The sequence below is a fragment of the Nicotiana tabacum genome, chromosome 5, assembly GCF_000715075.1.
Source record: "Nicotiana tabacum cultivar K326 chromosome 5, ASM71507v2, whole genome shotgun sequence".
Lineage (NCBI taxonomy): Eukaryota > Viridiplantae > Streptophyta > Magnoliopsida > Solanales > Solanaceae > Nicotiana > Nicotiana tabacum.
Window position 1 is genome coordinate 3,440,822 of NC_134084.1, and position 24,568 is coordinate 3,465,389.

A 24,568-nucleotide genomic window follows, 5' to 3' on the forward strand; every position below is an offset into this window, starting at 1 on the left:
TAATCAAATTAATCTATAGTAGTATGCACGAGAAGGAAAATATTTCATAACCGGTAAAGTTGTTACTATGTGACTAGGATATTGTGGGTTCGAGCCGTGGAAACAGTCTCTTACAGAAACATAGGATAAGGCTGCATACAATACACCTTTGTGGTCCGACCCTTTTCCGGATCTCGCACATAGCGGATGCTTAGCGTACTAGAATGACTTTTTGTTTTTTTTTGTTTTTTTACTATGTACTATGTTTCAAAAATTTAAATTAAAAAATAAAAATAATCCTAATAATAAAGATAGAGAACACGTGCTGGTTAAAACAGGAGAATTTTATTATTTATTCAAAACCAAAATAGTCCATAAGAGACCGAATTTCAACAATAACACCCAGTATAATTCCATTTAGTGGGGTCTAGGTAATGTCTACGCATATCTTACCCCTACCTACCTAGACTGTTTCCAAATAGACCCCCGTCATCCTTCCCTCCAAAAACTTCCCGCCTTGCTCTCGGGGAGACTCGAACTCACAACCTCTCGATGAGACTGAATTTCCTTAACCATAATTATAAATCTTCTCGTCACCTCCTCCTCTCTATCAAAAAATTAGGAGAATTTGCGGATTTCTTCGTTAGCTATGAAAGAAGAAGAAGAAGAAATCTAGAACATATGGAATTTGCAGAATTAGCACTTTTTGAGCATATAATTCCAAATTTGTGTGCAGATTATCAATCATAACCAGGAATTATCTGTTTTTTTCTCTGTTTAAAAAATAGCCAGCTCGAAGTACTGTTGCTATCCTTTTAAGATTCCATTGGATTTTCTGAATCTCTGTTTCTGTATAAAAATACAAAAAATTAAAATTAGAGCTTTGTGTTTGTTGATGCTCATCTAAACAAAAATCTTCTGCAAATTACGGACACGTATAGATCAAGGTAATGTTTTCCATTATCAGAAACTTTTTGGAACTTTTCACGTGAATATCTGCACACACACACACACATATATCTGTACATATATACATACACACACATAGAATACACACACATTTGTGTGTGTATGTGTTCGTCCCAATCATGTACTGCTATTGCTCATTAATTTGGCTTCTTTTTTTAAAAAAAATTGTGCTGTTTGGTTACTTTTTGTGTGTGTGTGTGTGTGTGTTTTGGGAAATTTTTGAGCTTTTTATATGAATGCTGAATTTTTGCTTATAAAGTTGCTGTCATGTGATCAGGGGGACACGGGTTCTAGCCGGGGAAATAAACTCTTGCAGAAATATCGGGTAAGACTGCGTACGATAGACCTTGTGGTTTGGTACTTCCTCGGACCCCGCGCATAGCGGAAGCTTAGTGCACCGGGCTGCCCTTTTTGTATGAATGCTGAATTTTTGCTTATAAAGGTTTGGTTTTTATATGGGATATGTGTGTGTGTGTATCAGTGTATGTATTAGATTGATTTGAAATTCTGTCAACTGAAATGATGTACAGCTATTGCTATTTAATTTCCCCTTTTTTTGAATTCTGTATTTTTTGTGAAATTTTAGATCACCTTTTGTATGGAATTTGAAGTTTTTTTCTGATCAATTTTTAATTTTTAATTTGGAAATTGTAGTGATCAGGGGGGAGCTAGAGTGTCGGAGCAGATTCGGCTGAACCTAGTAGCTTTAGGTCGAATCCTGTATTTGTCTAAAAAATTTCAGAATCACGTAATTTTAAACGATTAGAATCCCGAACCCATAAGCTTGAAATCCTGCCCCGCCTCTGGGAGTGATACTGGTGTAATCTACTTGAATTGCATGTGAATGACTGAGCTTTGATATAAGCATGTGGAAGAAAGAGAGTTTTGATGAGCTAGTTACTAAAGATCTTTTAAAACTCAAGTTTTGATTAAATTGGTTTGAATACAACTGGTCTCTGGTTCTGTATAAATTGCATTAATTTTTCCTTTTTTTCTCAACTGAAAAATAAGCATGTTTTCTTTAGCTTGAAATTGAAGATTGTAGAGAAAAAGTGTGTAATATCTAACTACAAAGAAAAAAGATGCAAATCATAACATATTAGAATAAAATGAGAGGATGCCTTCGCGTTATTTCTGGTCAGAATTTCCAATGCTTGACTTAAATCTTGAATTGTTCCTTCCCTCTGAATTTTCACATGACATTTAAGTTGTTTAAGGTTGCCATGATATGTCAAACTTAAATGGTGTTTAACAATAATTTTGCTGATGCATTTCGTTTCTACATATAAGATGATTTTGTTCCCCTAAACCATAGCAAGGACTTGACAGCGATCTTAGCGCTTGGTTATTTCAGTAAGTCTAGCTGTGTTAATATGCAATTGGGATTTGTATAATTTCTTATTCGATGTCCAGCACCCAAATACTCTAGCTGCATACTCTGTGGAAATCAATTTCTCATCACTAGAAATGTGGAATCACAACTTATCTCATTCCCCTTATTTCTTTTTGGTAAATGCAGATAAAAAATGGTTGCTTTTGGGAAAAAGTTGAAGGATAGACAAATCCAAGAATGGCTAGGGTATGTCCATTGTCCTTTATGTAGAGTTAGTTTCCGCACTTTTTTTTTCAAGTTGGTGGAAACAAGAGATTGCACTAAATTTTTGTGAAAAATTATGCAGCAATTTGATCTTAACGATGCTCTAATTCTACATTTCTAGATGAACTTTTGAACTTGCCACGTTTCTTTTTAGTAAATATACAGTTCTAGAAAATGTCGCATTGTGAACCTTTCGACCACAAACCTTATTGCAGTCCTAATAAGACAAACCTTCTTATGATACTAATTGATAATGTGTCTTGATAATAAATGTAGTAATAATTGTGGCAATGCAGAAAAACAAAGTTTGCCTATTACATTGAATGGTGAAAATCAATTTTGTTGCAGATACTATATCAATTACAAATTAATGAAGAAGAAGGTTAAGCAGTATGCTAACCAAAGCCAAGCCGTAACATTGGATCGGCGATATGTTCTCAAGGATTTCTCCAGAATGTTGGACAACCAGGTGAGGAGATGGGACTGATGCACTTGTATCCTTAGATGTGCATATCAACTCAGTCGTATTAGATATTTTGTTCTTCCTGTGTTAATGTATCAACTTTGGAATTTATCAATGTTTATTGCGAGAGGTTTCTAGGATGTTGTATTATTAAGAGTGATTTTGAAGGCTCTTCGATTGACTACTAATTCTTCCACTAAATAATATTTGATCTTTTCTTGAATCAGGAAAAAGACTGTGTATATGCTATACATTAGTTTCGTGTACCTTTGAGTGACTGAAGCAACATCAGTATTCAGTCTCCCAAAAATAATCAGTTGTTGAACCCTCGTTTTGGAGAAAGATTTTTCTTCCTAGATGAAACTTGTAGGAAAAGGCGTTCTTGTTTCAATCACTGTCTTACTTGCCATATTTGTTTCCTGCTATGGCTGTTGCATCATTTGTTTCTTGCTCTGTTTATGTTCTAATAGGTTTGGAGCGGTAAATAATATTCCTTAGAAATTAGTCTATCTTTATTTGCTCGTACTGTTTATGCATAATTGGATCAAAGGAATACTTCTTATAGCGAAGAATGCTTCAGGCACATCATGGTGATATGATATTCTTCTTCTTAACTTTTTGCAGATTGAAACAATAGTTCTCTTTTTGTTGGAACAACAAGGAGTTCTTGCGAGCAGGATATCTGAACTTAATGAAAAGAAAGATTCTCTTCAAGAACAGCCTGATATATCCAAAATAAATGAGCTACGAGAAGCTTATCGAGCTGTGGGACGTGATCTTCTAAAGCTTCTCTATTTCGTTGAAATAAATGCTATTGGATTACGGAAGATACTTAAAAAGTTCGACAAACGTTTTGGCTATAAGTTCACCGATTACTATGTCAAAACCCGAGCTAATCATCCATATTCCCAACTTCAGCAAGTTTTCAAGCATGTGGTATTATGCTAATCTCAAAGTGCTATTCTACTCTTCTACTTCTACTTTAATAATGCTACTACTGCTACAACAACTGCCATTTCTTCTGAGATTTGCCTTTTAACTCATTACTACTACGTCGTTTCTTGACTAAACATGAGACTTGTATTTGTTTGCACTAGTGTTACCTAACGCAACCATCCCTGAATGATGATTGCAGGGATTAGGGGCAGTTGTTGGAGCAATATCTCGTAATCTCGCCGATCTGCAAGACCGTCAGGGAAGCTACTTGTCAATTTATGACCAGCCAGCTCTTCCTCTCCAGGTTTTAGTTTAGCTCTGTTAATCAGCTTTGGTTATTTATTTAGGTTTACAAAAATTATAGTCTTGTGCTGTTAAGCTCTAGATTTAAATTCTAGACATGCTCGACTATTTTCTTATCTGGTTTGCAGGACCCTGTAGTGGACTCAATGCAAGCAGCTGTTGATAGATTGAGTCATTCAACAAACTTCCTTAACTTTTTGGCTCAGCATGCACTTATCATGCAAGAAGAATTACCCTCTCCTGTTGAGGAAGAAGTTGATGATCAGAAATATCATTTTATGTCGCTGCTGTTAAACTTGGCAAATACTTTCCTTTACATGGTTAATACATATATTATTGTGCCAACAGCAGATGATTATTCTATGAGCTTAGGTGCTGCTGCAACAGTTTGTGGGATTGTGATTGGAGCCATGGCTGTCGCACAGATCTTTTCGTCTGTGTATTTCAGTGCTTGGTCAAACAGGTCTTATTTCAGACCACTGGTATTTAGCAGTATAATTCTTTTTATTGGGAATACCATGTATGCATTGGCTTATGATCTCAAATCAATACCGGTTCTGCTTATCGGTCGTTTATGTTGCGGGTAAATATCTCTACTCCCTCCTCTCCATCAAAGTGCATCTATACATGTGTTTTCATTTATTGATATTTTAAATATTTCTTTTTTGTACTTGGGACGGGGGTGGTGATGGTTGGGGGATAGTTTATTGTGTATTTTGTGTCTTCTTTTTATGTTCTTAATTTTGCAAGTGTGTTATCTAAACTTGGTGATACATTGTCAATCTTGTAGAAAGCAAAGTCGTTTAGTTAACTTTTATGTATTTGTTTTTAACCCTTAAGTACATTGTCGTCGATGGATTTTCTTAACTGTTAGCTATTTAAATTACATGACAAGATAGACCTAAAGTCACGTGAACGGAAATTGTATACAAGAACCTACAATCTCTCAGAATCAATATAAATTTAGGTAAGAACAGAATACAATAGAAGTAAGGATTCTATAAGAAGAGACCGGCTAGTTGGAATTATGATATATTTGTGGTTGTTAAACTTACATTAGGTTCGGTGTTTTTTAGGAAGATAGAGACTTATATGTCAATGTAAAGACAAATATGATATTTAAAGGATCTCTAATTTTGAATGATTCCCTTCAATTGCCCTTAACAACAACAACAGCAACAACCAGTAAAATCTCACAAGTGGGATTTGGGGAGGGTAGAGTGTACGCAGACCTTACCCCTACCCCAAGGGGGTAGAGAGGCTGTTTCCGATAGACCCTCGGCTCAAGGAGACGAAAAAGGAGACAAAAAAGACAATATATTAGTACCATAATAACAGCATCATAAGTACCAGAAAATAGATGAAAAGCAATAACAATAACACGTAAGTTATGTTGCTCGGACTCTCCGAAAATGTGGCCGGATACGTGTCGGATCCTCCAAAAGTAGTGCATTTTTGAAAGATCCGACACGGGTGCGGCTACATTTTGGAGAGTCCGCGTAACATAGCACGTAAGTAAGGCTCTCAATTGCCCTTAAAAACAGGTTATTTATATAAGAGTGCAATAAGTCTGGATAAATCAGAATTAATATTGAGGATTCATAACCTCGACTAGTTTTGGGATTGAGGAGTATTTGATTGATTGAGTTTGCACATAATTATAAGACTACAAGTTGACAAGATGGTGGCTTGCCCTTTTTGCGGAATTGCAGATTTGGTTCCGCCAGAGCAGTGAACCGTCGCTACATCAGTGATTGTGTGCCACTTAGACTTCGGATGCAGGCTTCAGCAGGTTTTGTTAGTGCTAGCGCACTTGGAATGGCATGTGGCCCTGCACTTGCTGGTTTACTTCAGACAAATTTTAAGATTTACAAGTTGACCTTCAATCAAGATACTTTGCCCGGTTGGCTTATGGCTTTTGCATGGTTAATTTATTTGGTATGGCTGTGGATCTCATTTAAAGAACCCGCTCGCGAGGCTGAAGTAAACAATGTTCCTCAAGAATCTAATGCTGGTAAGTTCTACTTCTCGTTTTGGTTATTAGAGCTGTCACTACCCCAAACTGCATATATTAGTGCCGTTGCGCTCTCCTTTTCCCTTAGTCTTTGTAATCTGAAGAAAAAGGGGAATTCAGGAGACTGTTGTGCGACTTTTAAGCAAAAATAATCACAAAAAATTGTAAGCTTGTAAGTAGCATGGGAGGTGCATTTAAAGATAATGATTAATGTCATTACTCATTACTGCAATACAAAATCCAAGATCTAGAGTGCTCTCATTCAAGGGGCTTTGAATGAAACCCACCTATATTAAATTCAATTCAGAGAGGTGGCAATGTTGAACATTTTTCTTTCCTTCTCTTCTATGTAGTTTAAAAATCGTATAATATTCACATGTGTGATGTGCACAGCGTTGTCAGTATTTGATATTCTGTTAAATGGTTCTCCTGAATAATAAACTTGGATTGGTAGACTTGCCAATCTTTACTCGGGCGAACTTTAAATATGACTAGAAGAAACTTTTCGTAACTTTTTGTGGACCTGTTTTAATTATGAGCCCATAACTGCCATGTATCGGTGTCTTCCCAGCGTATATTCATGTCGGTCGACAAATCTAGTCGCTCACAAACATACATTTTCCAACTCATATTTGAACCTTGTAGACTGGATTGAAGCATTATTGAAGATTAGGGTAGAGTGTGCTATTTACCCAATGTTGTGTAAGGGAATTGCAGTGTGCTACTTACATTTTGTTTCTTTAAATGTTCAAAATAAAAGTGTTGGTTTGTGAAGTAGGAAACATTCTCATGATCACTGTTTTCATTACGTGCTTCTATGGGTAAGGATACATATTAAATTTCTGTTGCTGAAGTAGGCATTAATGTGTAAAGACTGGTGTCATAAGGTCCATACTTATTAAATAGGATCTGATAATTCATCTTTTGGTTGCCCGAACCAGATGCCCTTGAAAAGGGTGTTGTGGAACCATTGCTATTAAAATCACCAGAGAATCAACAAGATGAGGATGAAGAAGATGGTGACGAGAGTGAAGAAGCTTCCAAGGAGTCTCATCAACCTGTTAATTCCATAGCAGCAGCATACAGATTACTCACTCCTTCTGTGAAGGTATGTTCAACTCTAAGCTCCTTGCTTCTTTTTGTTTGACAGAGTGATCCAGTGAAATCACTTGCTTTTATTGCGTGGAATGTTTTGTCTCTTTATATGGTTTTGGGCAATCCTTAACTCATGAGCTAACTTTTGGAGTTGAGTTAGATCCAGAGTTCTTTCTTTACATGGTATCGTTGTTACTGTGTATCCCAATATTAGGTCCCCGTGTTATGTTGTCCATGTAGGACCCAAAAAAAAAAAGTGAAACATTGAAAAAGATGAAAAAGAAGTCATATTGGGTGGCTTTGAAAATTTAATGGGCTGCTGAAAAAAAACATGGGCGGCTGATTTGAATGAAAAAATTTCCAAGTTGGGCGGCTGATTTGGTTACAACTTTGCCTATAAAAGGGCGTTTTGTTTCGGTTAAAAACACACCAAAATAAAGAGAGAAGCAACATATAGTTAGTGAGAGTAATCCACAGATTATTGTCTGTGAGATAATTAGTGAGTGGTAGTAATATTGTAGTGAAGTGTGTTAAATAAAGAGTGTTATTTCTTTCAAAGTTGTAGTAGTTTCTTGACACTACTAAGTTGCAATATTATAGTGATAATATTGCTCCACTCGGGTATTGTATTTTACCCCGCTAAAATATTTGGTGTCATTGTTACTCTCTTGTGTTATTATTATTTGCTGTGGATATTATTCCTGGGCGGGATTATTTATTTTATCCCAACAACGTGGTATCAGAGCCATGGCAAATAATGGCCCGCTATCTTTTCAGTACCCCCGTCTCACAAAAGATAATTATGAGAAATGGTGTCTACGTATGAAAGCCATTCTTGGCTCCCAGGATGTGTGGGAAATTGTAGACAGAGGGTATGCAAAACCAGATAATGAGGAAGCTCTGCCTCAAACTGAAAAATAAGTCTTGGCAAAGACAAAGAAGAAGGATCAACAAGCCCTCACGCTCATCCACCAATGTTTGGATGATGCCATGTTTGTTTGGATGATGCCATGTTTGAGAAGGTGGCAGATGCTACCACCTCAAAGGAAGCTTGGGGGATTTTACAAAATTCTCTTCAAGGAGTTGACAAGGTGAAAAAGGTAAAACTTCAAACTCTAAGGGCTGATTTTGAAGCTTTAAAAATGAAAGAATCCGAATGCATCTTGGATTATTTTTCAAAAGTGAAGGCTGTTGTAAATCAACTAAGAAGATACGGGGAGGACATAGAAGATGTCCGTGTGGTAGAAAAGATCCTTCGCACTTTAACACCTAAATTTGATTTTGTGGTGTGTGCTATTGAGGAGTCTAAAGATTTAGACTCTATGATGGTGGAGCAATTGGAAGGTTCTTTACAGGCCCATGAAGAAAAGATCAAAAGGAGACAAGAAGTGTCATTGGAGCAACTTCTTAAAACTCAGGCATCCTTCAAGGATTATGGAGGTGAAACAAGCTATCGAGGAACGGACGAGGACGAGGACGAAGTCGAGGAGGTCATGGAAGAGGAAGAAGTAATGGTAACAACTTCAACAATGAAGTTAAAATCCACCAAACATTCAGAGGTCGTGGTCGTGGACAAAGAGGAGGAAGAGAACGTGGATACTACCAAGAAAATAATGGACAAAGGTATGACAAATCAAAAATTGAATGTTATAATTGTCATAAATTTGGCCATTACTCTTGGGAATGTCGTAGCAATGTTGAAGAAAAGGCTAACCTTGTTGACGACAAGAAAGAAGAAAATGAGTCAACGTTGTTGATGGCACTCAAGGAAGAAGACAGAGATGATTGCAGCTCGTGGTATTTGGACAATGGAGCAAGCAATCATATGTGTGGATGCAAAGAGAAGTTTGTGGAGATCAATAAAACAGTGAGAGGTAATGTGTCCTTTGGAGATACCTCAAAGGTTCAAATCGAAGGGATAGGTACGATTCTGATCTCCTGTAAAGATGGTAGTCACAAGTTAATTCAAGATGTTTATTATGTGCCAAAATTAAAAAGTAATATTTTAAGTTTGGGCCAACTTCTTGAAAAGGAATATGACATCCACATGAAAAATATGCATCTTTGGCTTAGAGATTCAAGTGGAATTCTAATTGCTAAAGTGCATATGGCAAAGAATAGATTGTTTTCTCTGAATCTTAAAACAATTGATGCAAAGTGTTTGAAGGCTAATGTGCAAGATGAATCATGGTGTTGACACATGCGATTTGGGCACTTAAATTTTGAAGCGCTCAAATCAATGGGAGAAAAGAACATGGTACATGGGATACCATCAATCAACCATCCAAATCAATTGTGTGAAGCTTGTCTTCTTGGGAAACATGAAAGGAGGAGTTTTCCAAAGGAGGCCATGTCAAGATTAACCAAGCCGCTCCAGCTTGTCCACACTGATGTGTGTGGACCAATCAATCCACCTTCTTTTGGTAAAAGAAAATACTTTCTGCTTTTCATTGATGACTTTAATAGAAAGACTTGGGTTTATTTCTTGAACTAAAAATCTGAAGCTTTTGCTGCTTTTAAAAATTTCAAAGTACTTGTAGAGAAAGAAAGTGACTATGAAATTAAAGCTCTAAGGTCCGATAGAGGGGGGGAATTCACCTCAAACGAATTTAATGACTTCTGTCAACTTCATGGAATTCGTCGCCCTCTAACGGTATCTTATTCACCTCAACAAAATGGTGTTGCAGAAAGAAAGAATCGAACGATTCTTAATATGGCTAGATGTATGTTGAAAGCTAAAAGTATGCCTAAGGAATTTTGGGCCGAAGCTGTTTCTTGTGCAGATTATTTGAATAACAGGTCTCCAACAAGAAATGTTAGAGATCAAACCCCTCAAGAAGCATGGAGTGGAAGAAAGCCAAGTGTCAAGCACTTAAGAATCTTTGGGAGCATAGCCTATGCTCATGTGCCACATCAAGGGAGAGCGAAGCTTGACGATCGAAGTGTCAAGCATGTATTTGTTGGCTATGATACGAGTTCAAAAGGCTACAAGCTATACAACCCAAGCAGCGGCAAGGTAGTGGTAAGTCGTGATGTTGAATTTGATGAAGAATTGGCATGGAATTGGGAAGCTGAGGAAAAAACTTCATATGATTTTCTTCCATACTTTGGTGATGAAGAAGAACCAGAGACCGTGGAACCTGTGCAGGACACAACTCCACCTACTTCTCCAACAAATGTTGCATCTCCCTCTTCTCAAGAAGGTTCAAATGAACAGCCGCAAAGGACAAGGAGCATTCAAGAGCTCTATGAGGACACAGAAGAAGTTACTAATTTTGATTTTTTATGTTGTCTCTTTGCTGACAGTGAACTAATGAATTTTGATGAAGCTGTTACAAACAAAAGGTGGAGACAAGCCATGGAGGAGGAGATCAAGTCAATAGAGAAGAACAACACTTGGGAGTTAACAACTCTTCCCAAGGGTCATCGAGCAATTGGAGTGAAATGGGTATACAAAATAAAGAAGAATGTTGATGGAGATGTGGAGAAATACAAGGCACGACTTGTGGCTAAAGGCTACAAGCAAAGGCAAGGCATTGACTATGAAGAAGTCTATGCACCTGTTGCCCGCATGGAGACAATTCGTTTGCTGATCTCTTTGGCGGCGCAAATGAAGTGGAAGATTCATCAACTAGATGTCAAGTCAGCCTTCTTGAATGACTATCTTGAAGAAGAAGTCTATGTTGAACAACCATTGGGCTTCGTGGTCAAAAACCATGAAGATAAAGTGTTGCGATTAAAGAAAGCTTTATATGGATTAAAGCAAGCCCCACGAGCATGGAATAGTTGCATCGACAAGTATTTTCAAGACAATGGGTTTACTCGTTGTCTCCATGAATATGCTCTTTACCTTAAAGTTCATACTAATGGAGATATTTTACTTGTTTGTCTTTATGTTGATGATCTTATTTTTACGGGTAATAACCCAAGTTTGTTTGAAGCTTTCAAGAAAGATATGTCCCGTGAGTTCGAGATGACAGACGTAGCGCCCATGTCATATTACCTGGGCCTAGAAGTGAAGCAGATGGAGGATGGAATTTTTATCTCTCAAGAAAGCTATACAAAGGAGATATTGAAGAAGTTCAACATGCTCGATTGCAACCCTGTGAACACACCGATGGAAAGTGGGACAAAATTGTCCAAGTTTGATGAAGAAGAAAAAGTGGATCCCACATTCTTCAAAAGTCTTGTGGGAAGTTTGAGGTACTTGACTTGTACCAGACCAGATATACTTTTTGCAGTTGGAGTAGTAAGTCGCTTCATGGAGGCTCCTACCTCTACTCACTTGAAGGTCACTAGAAGAATTCTTCGTTACCTAAAAGGTACGATCGATTTTGGATTATTTTATTCTTCTTCTAATGATTTCAACCTTATGGGATTTTGTGATAGTGATTATGCGGGAGATATTGATGATAGAAAAAGTACAACTGGTTTTGTATTTTTCTTGGGTGATTGTGTTATTTCTTGGAGTTCAAAGAAACAGTCCATTGTTACTCTCTCGACTTGTGAAGCCGAATATATAGCAGCAGCGTCATGTACCTGTCATGCTATTTGGCTAAGGAGATTATTAAAGGAGCTCAATTTGCCACAAATGGAAGCTACAAAGATTTGTATTGATAACAAATCAGCGCAGGCACTCGCAAAGAATCCAGTGTATCATGATCGAAGCAAGCATATAGATACAAGGTATCACTTCATCAGAGAATGCATTGCGAAGAAGGAAGTCAAGCTCAAATATGTGAAGTCTCATGATCAAGTTGCGGATATCTTCACAAAGGCTCTCAAGTTTGAAGATTTTCAAAGATTGAGATCAAGACTTGGAATGAAGAAGAAAAATCAAAATTAAGGGAGAGATTTGTAGGACCCAAAAAAAAGTGAAACATTGAAAAAGATGAAAAAGAAGTCATATTGGGTGGCTTTGAAAATTTAATGGGCTGCTGAAAAAAAACATGGGCGGCTGATTTGAATGAAAAAATTTCCAAGTTGGGCGGCTGATTTGGTTACAACTTTGCCTATAAAAGGGCGTTTTGTTTCGGTTAAAAACACACCAAAATAAAGAGAGAAGCAACATATAGTTAGTGAGAGTAATCCACAGATTATTGTCTGTGAGATAATTAGTGAGTGGTAGTAATATTGTAGTGAAGTGTGTTAAATAAAGAGTGTTATTTCTTTCAAAGTTGTAGTAGTTTCTTGACACTACTAAGTTGCAATATTATAGTGATAATATTGCTCCACTCGGGTATTGTATTTTACCCCGCTAAAATATTTGGTGTCATTGTTACTCTCTTGTGTTATTATTATTTGATGTGGATATTATTCTTGGGCGGGATTATTTATTTTATCCCAACAGTCCACGCTCTAATTGGAAGGTCTAGGCGTGTGGGAGGGTGTTGAGTTGTCCCGCATAGATGAGATGTGGAATATTTGGTCTATTATGTGGTTTTGACAATATTCACCTCATGAGCTAGCTTTTGGGGTTGAGTTATGTCCAAGGTCTATTTCTTTACCTGGTATCAGAGCTAAACCTATTGCAATTTTTTGTTTTCCGGTATTGGGTCCCATGTTATATTGTCCACCCATTAGATGTCATATCCTAGGCGTGTGGGTTTTTTTTGGGGGGGGTGGGGGGTCTCTTAGAAGAGGAACGAATAGGCGTCTATGCTCTTAGGCACTCTTCACCTCATGAGCTAACTTTTTGTACTTGAGTTAGGCTCATTATATTCAAACCCCATACCAATTTTTGGTTTACCCGATATTAGGTACCCATATTATTTATGTTTGTCCACACTATTTGGCAGGCCTGAAAATGCAGGGATGTTCAATTGCCCCACATCGGTGAGATGTGGAATATTTTGTCTCTTTATATGATCTTGGAAAATAATCATCTCATGAGCTAACTTTTAGGGTCGATTAGGGCCAAGGTTCATTTCTTTACATATTATTCACTGCGAATTTGACTCTTGGAGTTCAACAACTGGTATCTGTCACTTGCTTCCCTGATGTTGTTTGTTTACAAATACACATTGTAGATAAACATGTTGTGCTTAATGAATACATATAGAGCTTGTCTTGCTAAATTCAGCATACGACTGGCAAGGTTATAATGTCTGACAATTCCATATAATTACTCATTATAACCAGATCCCTGAAGGAAAATCTCTTTGTTTGCTGGTGGTCGTACATGCTACGGATCAACTTAGAACATTTCATCTTTTACTACATTGAAATAGTTATATGTGAAGCTTGTATCTGATATTATGTATTGTCCTCTTACCTATCAAGAAACATGAACTGTATTCTCTTTTCCTGATTTGTCACACAAAGTGGAAGATACATACTGCTAACAGATTTTTTCTTCTTGGGCACTTTTGAAGTCTATATTTTGGTTGTCTAATAGAAAGGCATTTCATTTAGTGACCACTCACACGACTCTTTGTTGTATTCAGGTTCAATTGTTAATCTACTTTATGCTGAAATATGCCATGGAGATTTTACTTTCAGAATCTAGCGTCGTCACGACATATTATTTTGGCTGGTCAACAAGCACTGTGGCAGTTTTTCTTGCGTGTCTTGGCCTCACCGTTCTTCCAGTAAATCTTGTTGTTGGGAGCTATATTAGTAACATGTTTGAGGACAGGTAATTTCTTTTTTACAAGAATATACTATGGATGTTTGCTTTCTAAACACTTGTTCACTGGTTCCTTAAATTTCTCGCCGGAATGATCATGCATGTAATCTATATTTTTCATGGCTTCGCCTAAAATGTTTTGTCAGCTATGTCTGCATAAAAATATAACAAACTAGTAAACTTACCCGCGCTTCGCGCGGTAATAATGTTCACTAATCCACTACTTTATTACAAATGGATTGTCTTAAATCATTTTATTAGATCCCTATAAAACAAAAGGATATCTAAAATTGAAATTTTGGTTTAGTAGCCTTTTTTTATATAGGTCAGTTAGTAGCTTGTATATTTTTATAGGTATTTGTGTCTGATACATGTCAAACACAATACCTTAAGAATCGTATGATATATACACCTATAAGTAATTAATATATATACATATAAGTTAATAAAATATTAGTAGCATTTACAATTTCATTTGAAAAAGTAAACCGTAAAAATATAACCGAAATTTTTTAGACCTAAATCGAATTCTAAAGTCTTTCTAGCTTGATCTATAGAAAGATAATAAGGTGATCATCTAAGAAAGACAATGATGTTATATGTTGTTTTACAAAAATAAGTATTTGATTCCCTCACTCGATCTCTCTTCCCTCTGCACTCAATATTCAATGTTCATCCATTTCCCAGCTCCCTCTTCTATTCCCTTCATTTTCTTATCCTCTTCACCAAATGCAACTATTTATAATCATTAGATAACACTAACATTGCTTATCATTACAGAAATTAGTAGAAGGAAAAATAATAACTGTTTGTAGTCATTAAACAACATATAAATGTTGCTTTTTTATTACAAAAAAAAAAAAAAAAAGAGGAAAATAACAATAGTGTAAACTCTTATTCTTGCAATAGGATTGAATACAAAATTAAAGAGAAACGTTAAAAATGAGGAAAACGATAAAATGGGAATATATCATGTTGAGTAATAGTATCCTCTTGAGTACACAGTAATAGTAGTGCTAGTGCTACAAGAGAAAATATGATCAAAAGGAGAGCTAAGCGATTAGTTCCATTGAAAATAGAGTTAACTTGCATACAAGAAAATATTTATCAATGAATGAAGACTGGACTTGGAGGGTGTTTGGATTGGCTTACTTTAAGTGCTTATTAGCTTTTAAGCACTTTTTTAGTTTGTGTGCTGTTTGGTAATAATAAAAAATGCTTAAAAGCACTTACGTTTAGGCATAAAAAGTACGAAAATAAGCCAAAAGCTAAAAAATGGTATTATCAACTTATGACTTTTGGCTTTTAGCTTAAAAGAGTACTTTTTATAAGCCAATCCAAACACCCTCTGAAACTTTAGAGTGTCTCATTGAGAAGAATAATGCATATCTCTAATTTTTCTTTTAGATGAAGGAAGAATACTACTACATACTTTAATAATTAAATACTGCTTTAGGGATGATAGTGATGGCAAGATTATCATTAAGAGACCACATGGTGCAAACATTCTCTCTAATTATGTGTAATGGATGAAAATAGTTAAAATCAAACCGAATCAATCCGATCAATGCCACACGGGTGATTTTGTCACTAAATATGTATATTAAAACAAAGGAAGATGAAGGAAGAATTCGAGTACATGTGAGAATCTTTAAGAAAAAATAAAACGAAGAACAAAGCAAAACAAATTACGAAAAGTAAAATATGCTAGGTTAGAAATAAAAGTAAGGAACAAAAATGTACAAAAGAAAAACAAAAACAAAGAGAAAACGAAGGAAAGGCAACTTACATGATTTGGTTTTTGTTCTTCATTAAGCTTAAAGAATTTGGTTATGTGTGGGTAATATAAAGGGAAGCTAGGGTGATTCTTTAATGAGAATTAAGAGCAGAGGCGGATCCAGGATTTAATGTTTATGGGTTCCTGCAATGACTTCGAGTAAATTTTCAATAGTAACTAGGTTCACATTTAAATATTTGTAAATATTTAATGAATTTTTAGAACACATTTACACTGTTTGAACAAAAGCTAGTGGGTTCACGGGAACCCGTAGATGACATGCTAGATCCGCCCTTGAATTTAAGAGGTACTATCGACCTCTTCATATTTCACCATTTCAGAAGGGTACGTTATTGATTCAAATAAAAAAAGAAGAGGAAACTAAAGAGAAGCTGAATCTTCTTCTTGATTAATATGTAGTCTTATAGAGATTATTGGGCTACTAAAAATAAGATAAATGCAAAAATGAGGGGAAAAACTCAAAAAAAAAAAAGGAGAAAAAAGATATGTGAGTTTCTTGGCCAAAGAGAGGTGACACCTCACACTTCTATTTCCCACAATTATATATATATATATATATATATATATATATATATATATATATAGATAGATAGATAGATAGATAGATAGATAGATTAAAGTTCAAGTCTCATCTTGTAATACCTAGCTATTAATATTGCGATCAAGGTGAAAATAAATGCATTTAATTAGACAGAAATTAAATGCATTACCCTCATATGAATTTCTTGTTTATATTTTCATTAATGTGGTGCTTATGCTTTCCTGAGTCGAGGGTCTATTGGAAACAACCTCTCTATCCTCACAAGGTAGGGGTAAGGTCTGCGTACACACTACCCTCCTCAGATCCCACGGTGTGAGATAATACTGGATATGTTGTTGTTGTATTAATTTAAGGAAACTTTTATTCAACGGTAAGTCAGGACGATAAATCTTTACCATCAGAATTTGAATATTGAGTTTCTTTTGTTTGCAGGCAAATTTTGTTGGCATCTGAAATTATGGTTTGTCTTGGCATACTCATGAGCTTTCAAGTTGTATTCCAGTATTCTGTGCCACAATATGTCTGCTCAGGGCTCTTATTGTTTGTATCTGCTGAAGTTTTAGAAGGTATGATCCCTTATGTTTTCTTCCTTGAAAAAGCTAACTGTAGCACATTTAGATAAATCAATCTTTCCTTAACAAAGGCGGATGTAGCCTTTTGACTATGCTTTCATCTGAACCCGGAACTTTTGATACGAAATACAGATATGTATGTAAAAACCTGTTAAAATCTCAACAAATATTAGATCTGAAGTCGTAGTGTTAACAATATAAGGAGTTCAGCACAATAGACCCTTGTGGTCCAGCTCTTCCCCGGAACCCGCCGCATAGCGGGAGCTTAATGCACCCGACTGCCCTTTAATGAATTCAGTGCAATATTGAACCCATTAAATTTAAATCTTAAATCTGCTTCTGTTCACCAACATATGTATATGTGGTGTTCATAGTTATATAGCACTTCTTTGGCATATAACAAAACTTATAAGGTGGCGATCTTCTTGATGAAAATGGCGATTTTTTTTAGTTCTTACACCTACATTATAAATCGGTGTTTTCGCTTGCTCCAGGTGTAAATTTGTCACTCCTATCACGAGTCATGTCCTCTAGACTTTCACGTGGAACCTACAACGGCGGCCTCTTGTCTACAGAAGCGGGAACCATCGCTCGGGTGATTGCAGATGCGACTATAACTCTTGCCGGGTATTTAGGGGAGAGTATGCTCTTGAATGTTACTCTTCTTCCTTCACTTTTTATATGCATAGTCTCCATTCTCGCCACATTTTGGACCTACAATTCTCTCTACTGATATTGTCTCATGTAATTAGAAGATATTCTCAGCACCTCTCAATTATTTTACCTTCATTCCTTCCTTTATGGTTTATCAATCAAAATGTTTCTTGTACTTTTAATTTATTATTGCTATATAAATTTGGAGCGAGTAGTAATTGTAAAAAAATATTTTACCTTGTGAAATTATTTTATTGATAATTTTTCTAGTGTTTGGTTCGATATAAAGTATAAAAGTTCCATATGATGATCATACTAGGTGCAAGCACTGGTGGCAATTGAATGATCATGTATAAGTTGTGTAAATAAGATATAATATTTTCACAATTTTATATCCAACATACAAATGATTTGAAACGTGTCTAATAACTTAAAAAAAATTATGCCGCTGAGTTTATGTTTTGTGCACTGATGTTGTCATATTAGTTGATTTATAACAGACGACTTTCACATTAATAATAAGTATATAATTATAATATTTCAGAAATTAATGACTAACATACGTATCGATTTAAAAAGTGCTAATAATTAGAATGGTTATGCCATTGAGTTTATAATTTTTTAAGTTGACTTATATTAACATACTGTCGCATTGATAGCAAATAGCAAACATTTAACTTAATCTATGCCTAGACAATAAATGAACTGTACGTCATGAAGCTAACTCGAAGTCTTGAACTACCATAATAAATAGTGCATGGTTATGATATCTTAAACTTCTTCGTATTTCGTTGCACTAAATTCACTATCCACCTCAAGTGCAAATTTGGGGACGAGCCGACGGACGCGGGAGTAGAAGTAAGGCTTGACTCTCAAGTCATACCTAAGAGGGATAGTTTCAAGTACCTTGGGTCAGTTATCCAGGGGATCGGGGAGATCGACGAGGATGTCACACACCGTATAGGGGTGGGGTGGATGAAGTGAAAGTTAGCGACGGGAGTCCTGTGTGACAAGAAAATGCCACCATTACTAAAAGGTAAGTTTTATAGAGCAGTAGTTAGACCTTCCATGTTGTACGGTATCGAGTGTTGGCCGGTTAAGAACTTACACATCCAGAAGATGCAAGTAGCAGAGATGAGGATGTTGAGGTGGATGTGCGGAGATACAAGGATGGATAAGATTAGGAATGAAGATATTCGAGAGAGGGTGGGCGTGGCCTCCCATAGAGGACAAGATGCGGGAAGCACGACTTAGATGGTTCGGGCACATTCAGAGGAGGAGCACTGATGCACCTGTGAGGAGGTGTGAGCGATTGGCGGTGGTGGGTACGAGAAGAGGTAGAGGGAGACCTAAGAAGTATTGGGGAGAGGTGATCAAGCGGGACATGGCGCGACTTAGGATTACTGAGGACATGGCCCTAGACAGGGAATTGTGGAGGTCGAACATTAAGGTTGAAGGTTAGGGGGAAGTTGTGAATATTTCTACAGCGTACTAGAGTGAGCCTAGCCAGTTAGGAGTTAGGCTTAGGATGCTACTGGTCAGCTACTGATGCAGGGCTTTATGCGCTGGGTATTATTTTACTTTTCATCTCGCTCGTATTTACTATATTCTCTTATATTGCTGTTATTCTGCTATTTTAGGTTCATTTATGTTATGTTATGTATTTTATGTTATTTTATTAGGAGTCTATCGATGGTACTAATATATCGTCACTTGGTGCTTTCTTGAGCTGAGGCTCTCCTGGAAACAGCCTCTCTACCCCTCAGGGTAGGAGTAAGATCTGCGTACATACTACCCTCCCCAGACCCCACTTGTGGGATTATACTGGGCTGTTATTGTTGTTGTTGTTGTTGTTGTAAATTCACTATCCAAAGTTTCAAACCTCATTTCTTTACCTCCTAATCCCAATTTGAAAAAAAGAAAAGACAAACAAAAAAGAGATCGAAATTCCTGCTTTTAGATGAGTCGGTAATTAATACAACCACGAAAAATATTTATGGAATCATGAAAATTGGAGATGTATACGGTCAAAACGGGGTTCATCTATTGCATGACGGATCGGGACCGAAACGTGATAGATTGAAGATCAACTCCGGATTCCTTCGAACTAAAGTACGAAGTCAGAATATACGTCTTCAAGATCTTCGAGCCCGTGACTCTGGTACGTACCCTGACTCCGAGGAAACATTATCGGACCCAATATCGGAAAGACGAAATATCTGCAACCGGTTGAATATCACGGCGGAAATCTCGGCACGTATCAATGAGAGACCGGTTAATTAGCATATAGAATTGTATCTAAAGCAGGACTCCCCTACAATAAAAAGGGGGTCTGATTCTTTGTAATACACATTGTAGCACGCATCCAGAAGTAATATACTATTGTTATTAGTTCTTATTATCTTATCATTCTGTTCCGACATCGATTAAGGCACTTTTGACTCGAGGGTGACCAACCTTCAAGGCCAAGATTGTCCAACTTGTGTGGTTTGCAATTACTTTTCTATCATTAATTTCAATATTAATCTGATTTCTCAATTTGTATCAAGTTAGATCATGTATCCTTAAAACCACGTATAAATTCAATTATTATCCGATTTTGAGGGTAAACAGTTTGGTGCCCACCGTGGGGCTAAGGATAATAGTGGTTATTTGATACAAATTTTCATAACATACACTATTTTACACTTGTTCTTTGAAGTGTCTCTGATTTCAGGCCTAAGCTCAAAATGTCAAACTCATAATTAGCACCTCTACCTGCTGACAATTAATCTGGTCACCACGGTGAAAACAATAACATATCGCCCGGTAACGAGGTACCTCCCGTTAATCCCGTCGGAATTTCAATTGCGGATCTATTAGATGTTAATTTGCACGTGGCTATCGACACAAGCCCCCTACTGACCCAGAGAATAGCATCCGTGGTGGATCCCGGTCGACAGCACAAAATACTCAAAACAATGTAGGAGACGGTGTCAATCTACGGATGATCTTCAAAATGTTACAGGCTCAACAGGCGGCAAAAGCTCAGTTGCAAAACCAGAGCTGCGTACTGAGCAGGATCGAGCCCGACCCGTCTCGAGAAATCACTCGCAGGGAGGAACCGGTCGCGGAAAGGTCGAGTGGGAACGCGTCAGGTAACAACCCCGAGATCATAAAAATGCTCGAAGAGCTGACAAAATAAACAGAATCAAGGGAGAAGAAAATTGAAGCAGACGACAGCAAGGTGGAAACCTACAATTCTATGGTCAACCTGATCCCAAGAGCGCCGCCGATATTGAATGGCTTGGATTCCAAAAAGTTTGTACAAAAAACTTTTCCTCCGAGTGCGGCTCCAAAACCGATCCTTAAAAAATTCCGCATGCCTGAGATTTCTAAGTACAACGGAACGACTGACCAAACGAGTATGTCACTTCATACACATGCGCCATCAAAAGAACGACTTGGAGGATGATGAGATCGAGTCTGTTTTGCTAAAGAAATTCGGAGAAACCCTATCAAAGGGAGCTATGATATGGTATCACAACTTACCCCTAATTCTATTGTCTCATTTGATATGCTTGCAAACTCTTTTGTGAAAGAACACGCCGAAGCTATCTAGGTCAAAAACAGGAAATTAGACCTCTTCAAAGTAAGGCAAAAGGATAATGAAATGCTCAGAGATTTTGTATCTCGGTCTCAAATGGAACGGATGGATTTGTTATCAGTCGCTGATGATTGGGCCGTTCAAGCTTTTACCGAATGACTCAATGTTCGAAGTTCGGTGGCTTCACAACAGTTGAAGCAGGATGTAATAGGATATCCGGCTGTCACTTGGGCTGATGTGCATAATCGATATCAATCGAATATCAGAGTCGAAGATGATCAACTGGGGGCTCCTTCCGGGTCCGTTTATCCTATTAGACCCATCGACAGAGTCAAGAGAGATATCGATCGTGAACCACGGCCAAATAGGGATCGGTATCAGCCGTACAATGAGGATCGAATAAACAGTGGGTCCGGACGGGGTTCTATGCAAAATGAATGGAGAAATGACCGAGGCTAGAGCAGTCGAAGACTCATGAGCAAGAATAGTTTTAACAGGCCTATCGGACCTAAAGAAGCACCAAGGTTATCAGAATATAACTTTAACATTGATGTTGTTGCCATCGTATTAGCTATCGGACGCATCAAAAATACCAAATGGCCTCGACCTCTACAATCTGACCTAGCCCAAAGGGATCCAAACCAGATGTGCAAATATCATGGCACTCACGACCACAGAATAGAGGATTGCCAACGGTTGAGGGAGGAGGTGGCTCGGTTATTCAAAAAAGGGCATCCTCCGGGAAAGACATAATGATTGAACGCTTCCGATCAGGATCTGCACTCGGAGCCGGGAACCAGTCCACTAATCTCAGACTCGAAGAAAACCCGATGTTTCTCAAAGACGGTACCTTCTTTGGTAGCGATAAGTCACCAAACCCGGTGACGTCCTCTAAGGCGATAAACTCTAAGCCATCAAAGAAGTTATTGAAAGAATTTTCTGCCCTTTGAGGCCCCTCGTGTGAGCACCCTTTCAGCATATGGGCCTCGTTGATCATGAAGTCAGTAAATAAAGGTGATCCAGAGAGATCTATCACCCCAAGTACATCCTTCGAGGCACTTTCCTCTGCTCGAGGAATATTGGCCATGGTCTCCTTGTCGACCTCCCTAACTTGGGGCAAAACGACCTCGCCCCTCTCTGGTTCGGAGGCCTTGGCCACTACCCCCTCAGTAGCCTCCCTGGCTTGAGGCAATGCTATGTTGCCTCGCACATGGGCCACTAACTCGGAATTCTCTTCTTTTTATTTGGACTCAACCCTCAGTCGGTGGACTGAGTCCGAGGGAGAGCGCCAGTGCTTTCCTTGGGTTGCGTTCTAGCCTCCTTTTTGTTTTTTCTTCTCCGAGTTCGGTGAACTCAGAGCTCCTTTTCTTTTCTTCTCTTTATCGTACCTCAAAGCAGGTGATTATGGGAGGATATCTTCATTTCCGGATGGGGGCCTCATTTCAACATCTTTGTTAGGCCTGCAAAGCAAGGAAAAGTGAGAAGGAACATGGCAAGGAAAGTAAAGTATCATTCATTCAAACGAGGAATCTCACCATAGGAATGTGACTCCCACCGGCCCTTTGAAAGTTCGGGCCATGCGCGCTCGAAATAGGGCTTTTATGATACGATGCCCTCTACCCACTTCTTGAGTCGAGGAACTGCATCCGGCATCCGAGCAACAGTTACACCATGAAACATCGATAAGAAGGGAGGAAAATAAAAGGCAATAAATGAAATCTTAAAGGCAAGTTTATACTTACGTTTAATGTTCCATTTCTCGGGAAATGGCATGTCCTCGGCCAGGATTAAATTCGAGGTTTTCACTCGAACGAATCGGCCCAACCAGCCTCGGTCTCGATCCTCATCTATGCTCTTACAGAAAGGGATGATGACCGGGTCCAAAGGGCCCAACGTGAAGGGATAAGTGTAAATACTTAAAAAAAACTTCCACGTAGGTAGTAATAGATTCCTCGGACGTAGGCACCACTATGTGCTACCGACCCAATTTCAATTTTTCTTGACCACGGTGAGGAGAATGTCGGTGATCGAGCATATATATCTCGAGATCGTCTCGCACCGAACCGGTACGGAAGAGGTTTTCTCAACCTTGAAATCAGCACTGGTCGGGCACCCTGCTGGAATGTACATCTTCAAGGAGGGCTCCGGTGTCTTTTCCTCCGTAGCAGCAGATGGAACATTTTCCTCTTCAACCGGTCGCGAGGCAGATGGAGCTTCTTTTTGGGGAACGGACTCTGAGGTGTTCGCCATTCTTTTTGGAACGTTAAGAGAGAAGAGAGAGTTAAAAGGATATGCTTGATAATTTGAGATAAAGAATATAAGTTCTATAAAATGATTTCAGGGTAATCAGAAAATTGATGTTTGGGAATATAGAGATTTCTAATGTACGAGGGCAGAGGTTTTTGAAAGTAAAGTTTGAATGAAATGATGAGGAGGTAATTATAGTTGCAAATAATGGTTCAAAACATGTAATGGCCGAACAACAATTGGCGAACATTTAATGCTATCAAGACGTGACTGACGAGACGTTTCGTCAGTGTTGTCGTTTCTAGCGCGAAGTATCGAGACAAGGATCGAGGGCTCATATCGTTTCTCTTCATTTACTCTCTAAAAAATTAGAGGACTATCTGTATGCGGCCGAAAACGGGCTCATCTATTGCATGACGGATCGGGACTGAAACATGATGGATTGAAGATTGACCCGGATTCCATCAAACCAAAGTACGAAGTCAGAACATACGTCTTCAAGATCTTCGAGCCCGTGACTCCAAAACCGACCCCGACTCTGAATAAGCTCGAGAAAACATTATCGGACCCAATAACAGAAGGCCAAAATATCCGCAACCGGTCGAATATCATGACGGGAATCTCGACAAGTATCAATGAGGGACCGGTTAATTAGCAAATCGTGAGATTTCTTACCTTTTATAGAATTGTATCTAAAGTAAGACTCCCTATTATATAAAGGGGTCTAATTCTTTGTAATACACATTGTAACACGCATCCAAAAGCAATATAATGTTGTTATTAGTTCTTATTATCTTATCATTCTGTTCCGGTATCGATTAAGGCACTTTTGACTCGAGGGTGACCAACCTTCAAGGCCAAGATTGTCCAACTTATGTGGTTTGCATTTACTTTTCTATCATTAATTTCAATATTAATCTGATTTCTCAATTTGTATTAAATTAGATCACGTATCCTTAAAACCGCATATAAATTTAATTGTTATCCAATTTTGAGGGTAAACCGGAGAAATTCTATAACTTGGTGAATAAACTTTGAAACTTTAAAAAAAAAACACTTGATGTTAGGATTTGTTGAAATAAACAATAAGCAAGACAAAGAAGGTGAAGAGAAGATAAAGGAAGAAATACATAGAGAAGAATTCTTCTTAAAAAAAATTGAAATTCCAGTAGGTCGCTGAAACAAC

General features: G+C 37.7%; 1 protein-coding gene across 2 annotated transcripts; it reads left to right on the forward strand.

The window, feature by feature from the left end:
• Nucleotides 1–549: 549 nt before the first annotated feature.
• LOC107764608 (SPX domain-containing membrane protein At4g22990) lies at nucleotides 550–17,810 on the forward strand. Of its 2 annotated transcripts, XM_075253259.1 has the most exons (12): nucleotides 550–926; nucleotides 1,226–1,273; nucleotides 2,468–2,527; nucleotides 2,894–3,014; nucleotides 3,633–3,944; nucleotides 4,144–4,248; nucleotides 4,376–4,830; nucleotides 5,960–6,261; nucleotides 7,203–7,369; nucleotides 13,803–13,993; nucleotides 16,756–16,889; nucleotides 17,390–17,810. In XM_075253259.1, exons 3-12 carry the CDS (start codon nucleotides 2,475–2,477, stop codon nucleotides 17,626–17,628), a joined length of 2,079 nt encoding a protein of 692 aa, XP_075109360.1. In that variant the 5' UTR covers nucleotides 550–926; nucleotides 1,226–1,273; nucleotides 2,468–2,474; the 3' UTR covers nucleotides 17,629–17,810. The 2 variants fall into 2 exon arrangements, with proteins under 2 accessions (XP_075109360.1, XP_075109361.1); XM_075253260.1 differs by lacking the exons at nucleotides 550–926; nucleotides 1,226–1,273 and adding an exon at nucleotides 1,280–1,390.
• Nucleotides 17,811–24,568: the final 6,758 nt, after the last annotated feature.

Excerpts from the sequence above, each read along its gene's own strand:
- LOC107764608 (XM_075253259.1), top strand. The coding sequence starts at position 2,475 with ATGGTTGCTTTTGGGAAAAAGTTGAAGGATAGACAAATCCAAGAATGG. Across the intron at positions 4,831-5,959 it reads ATCGGTCGTTTATGTTGCGG|ATTTGGTTCCGCCAGAGCAG; the intron begins GTAAATATCTCT and ends GCGGAATTGCAG. Across the intron at positions 16,890-17,389 it reads ATCTGCTGAAGTTTTAGAAG|GTGTAAATTTGTCACTCCTA; the intron begins GTATGATCCCTT and ends CGCTTGCTCCAG.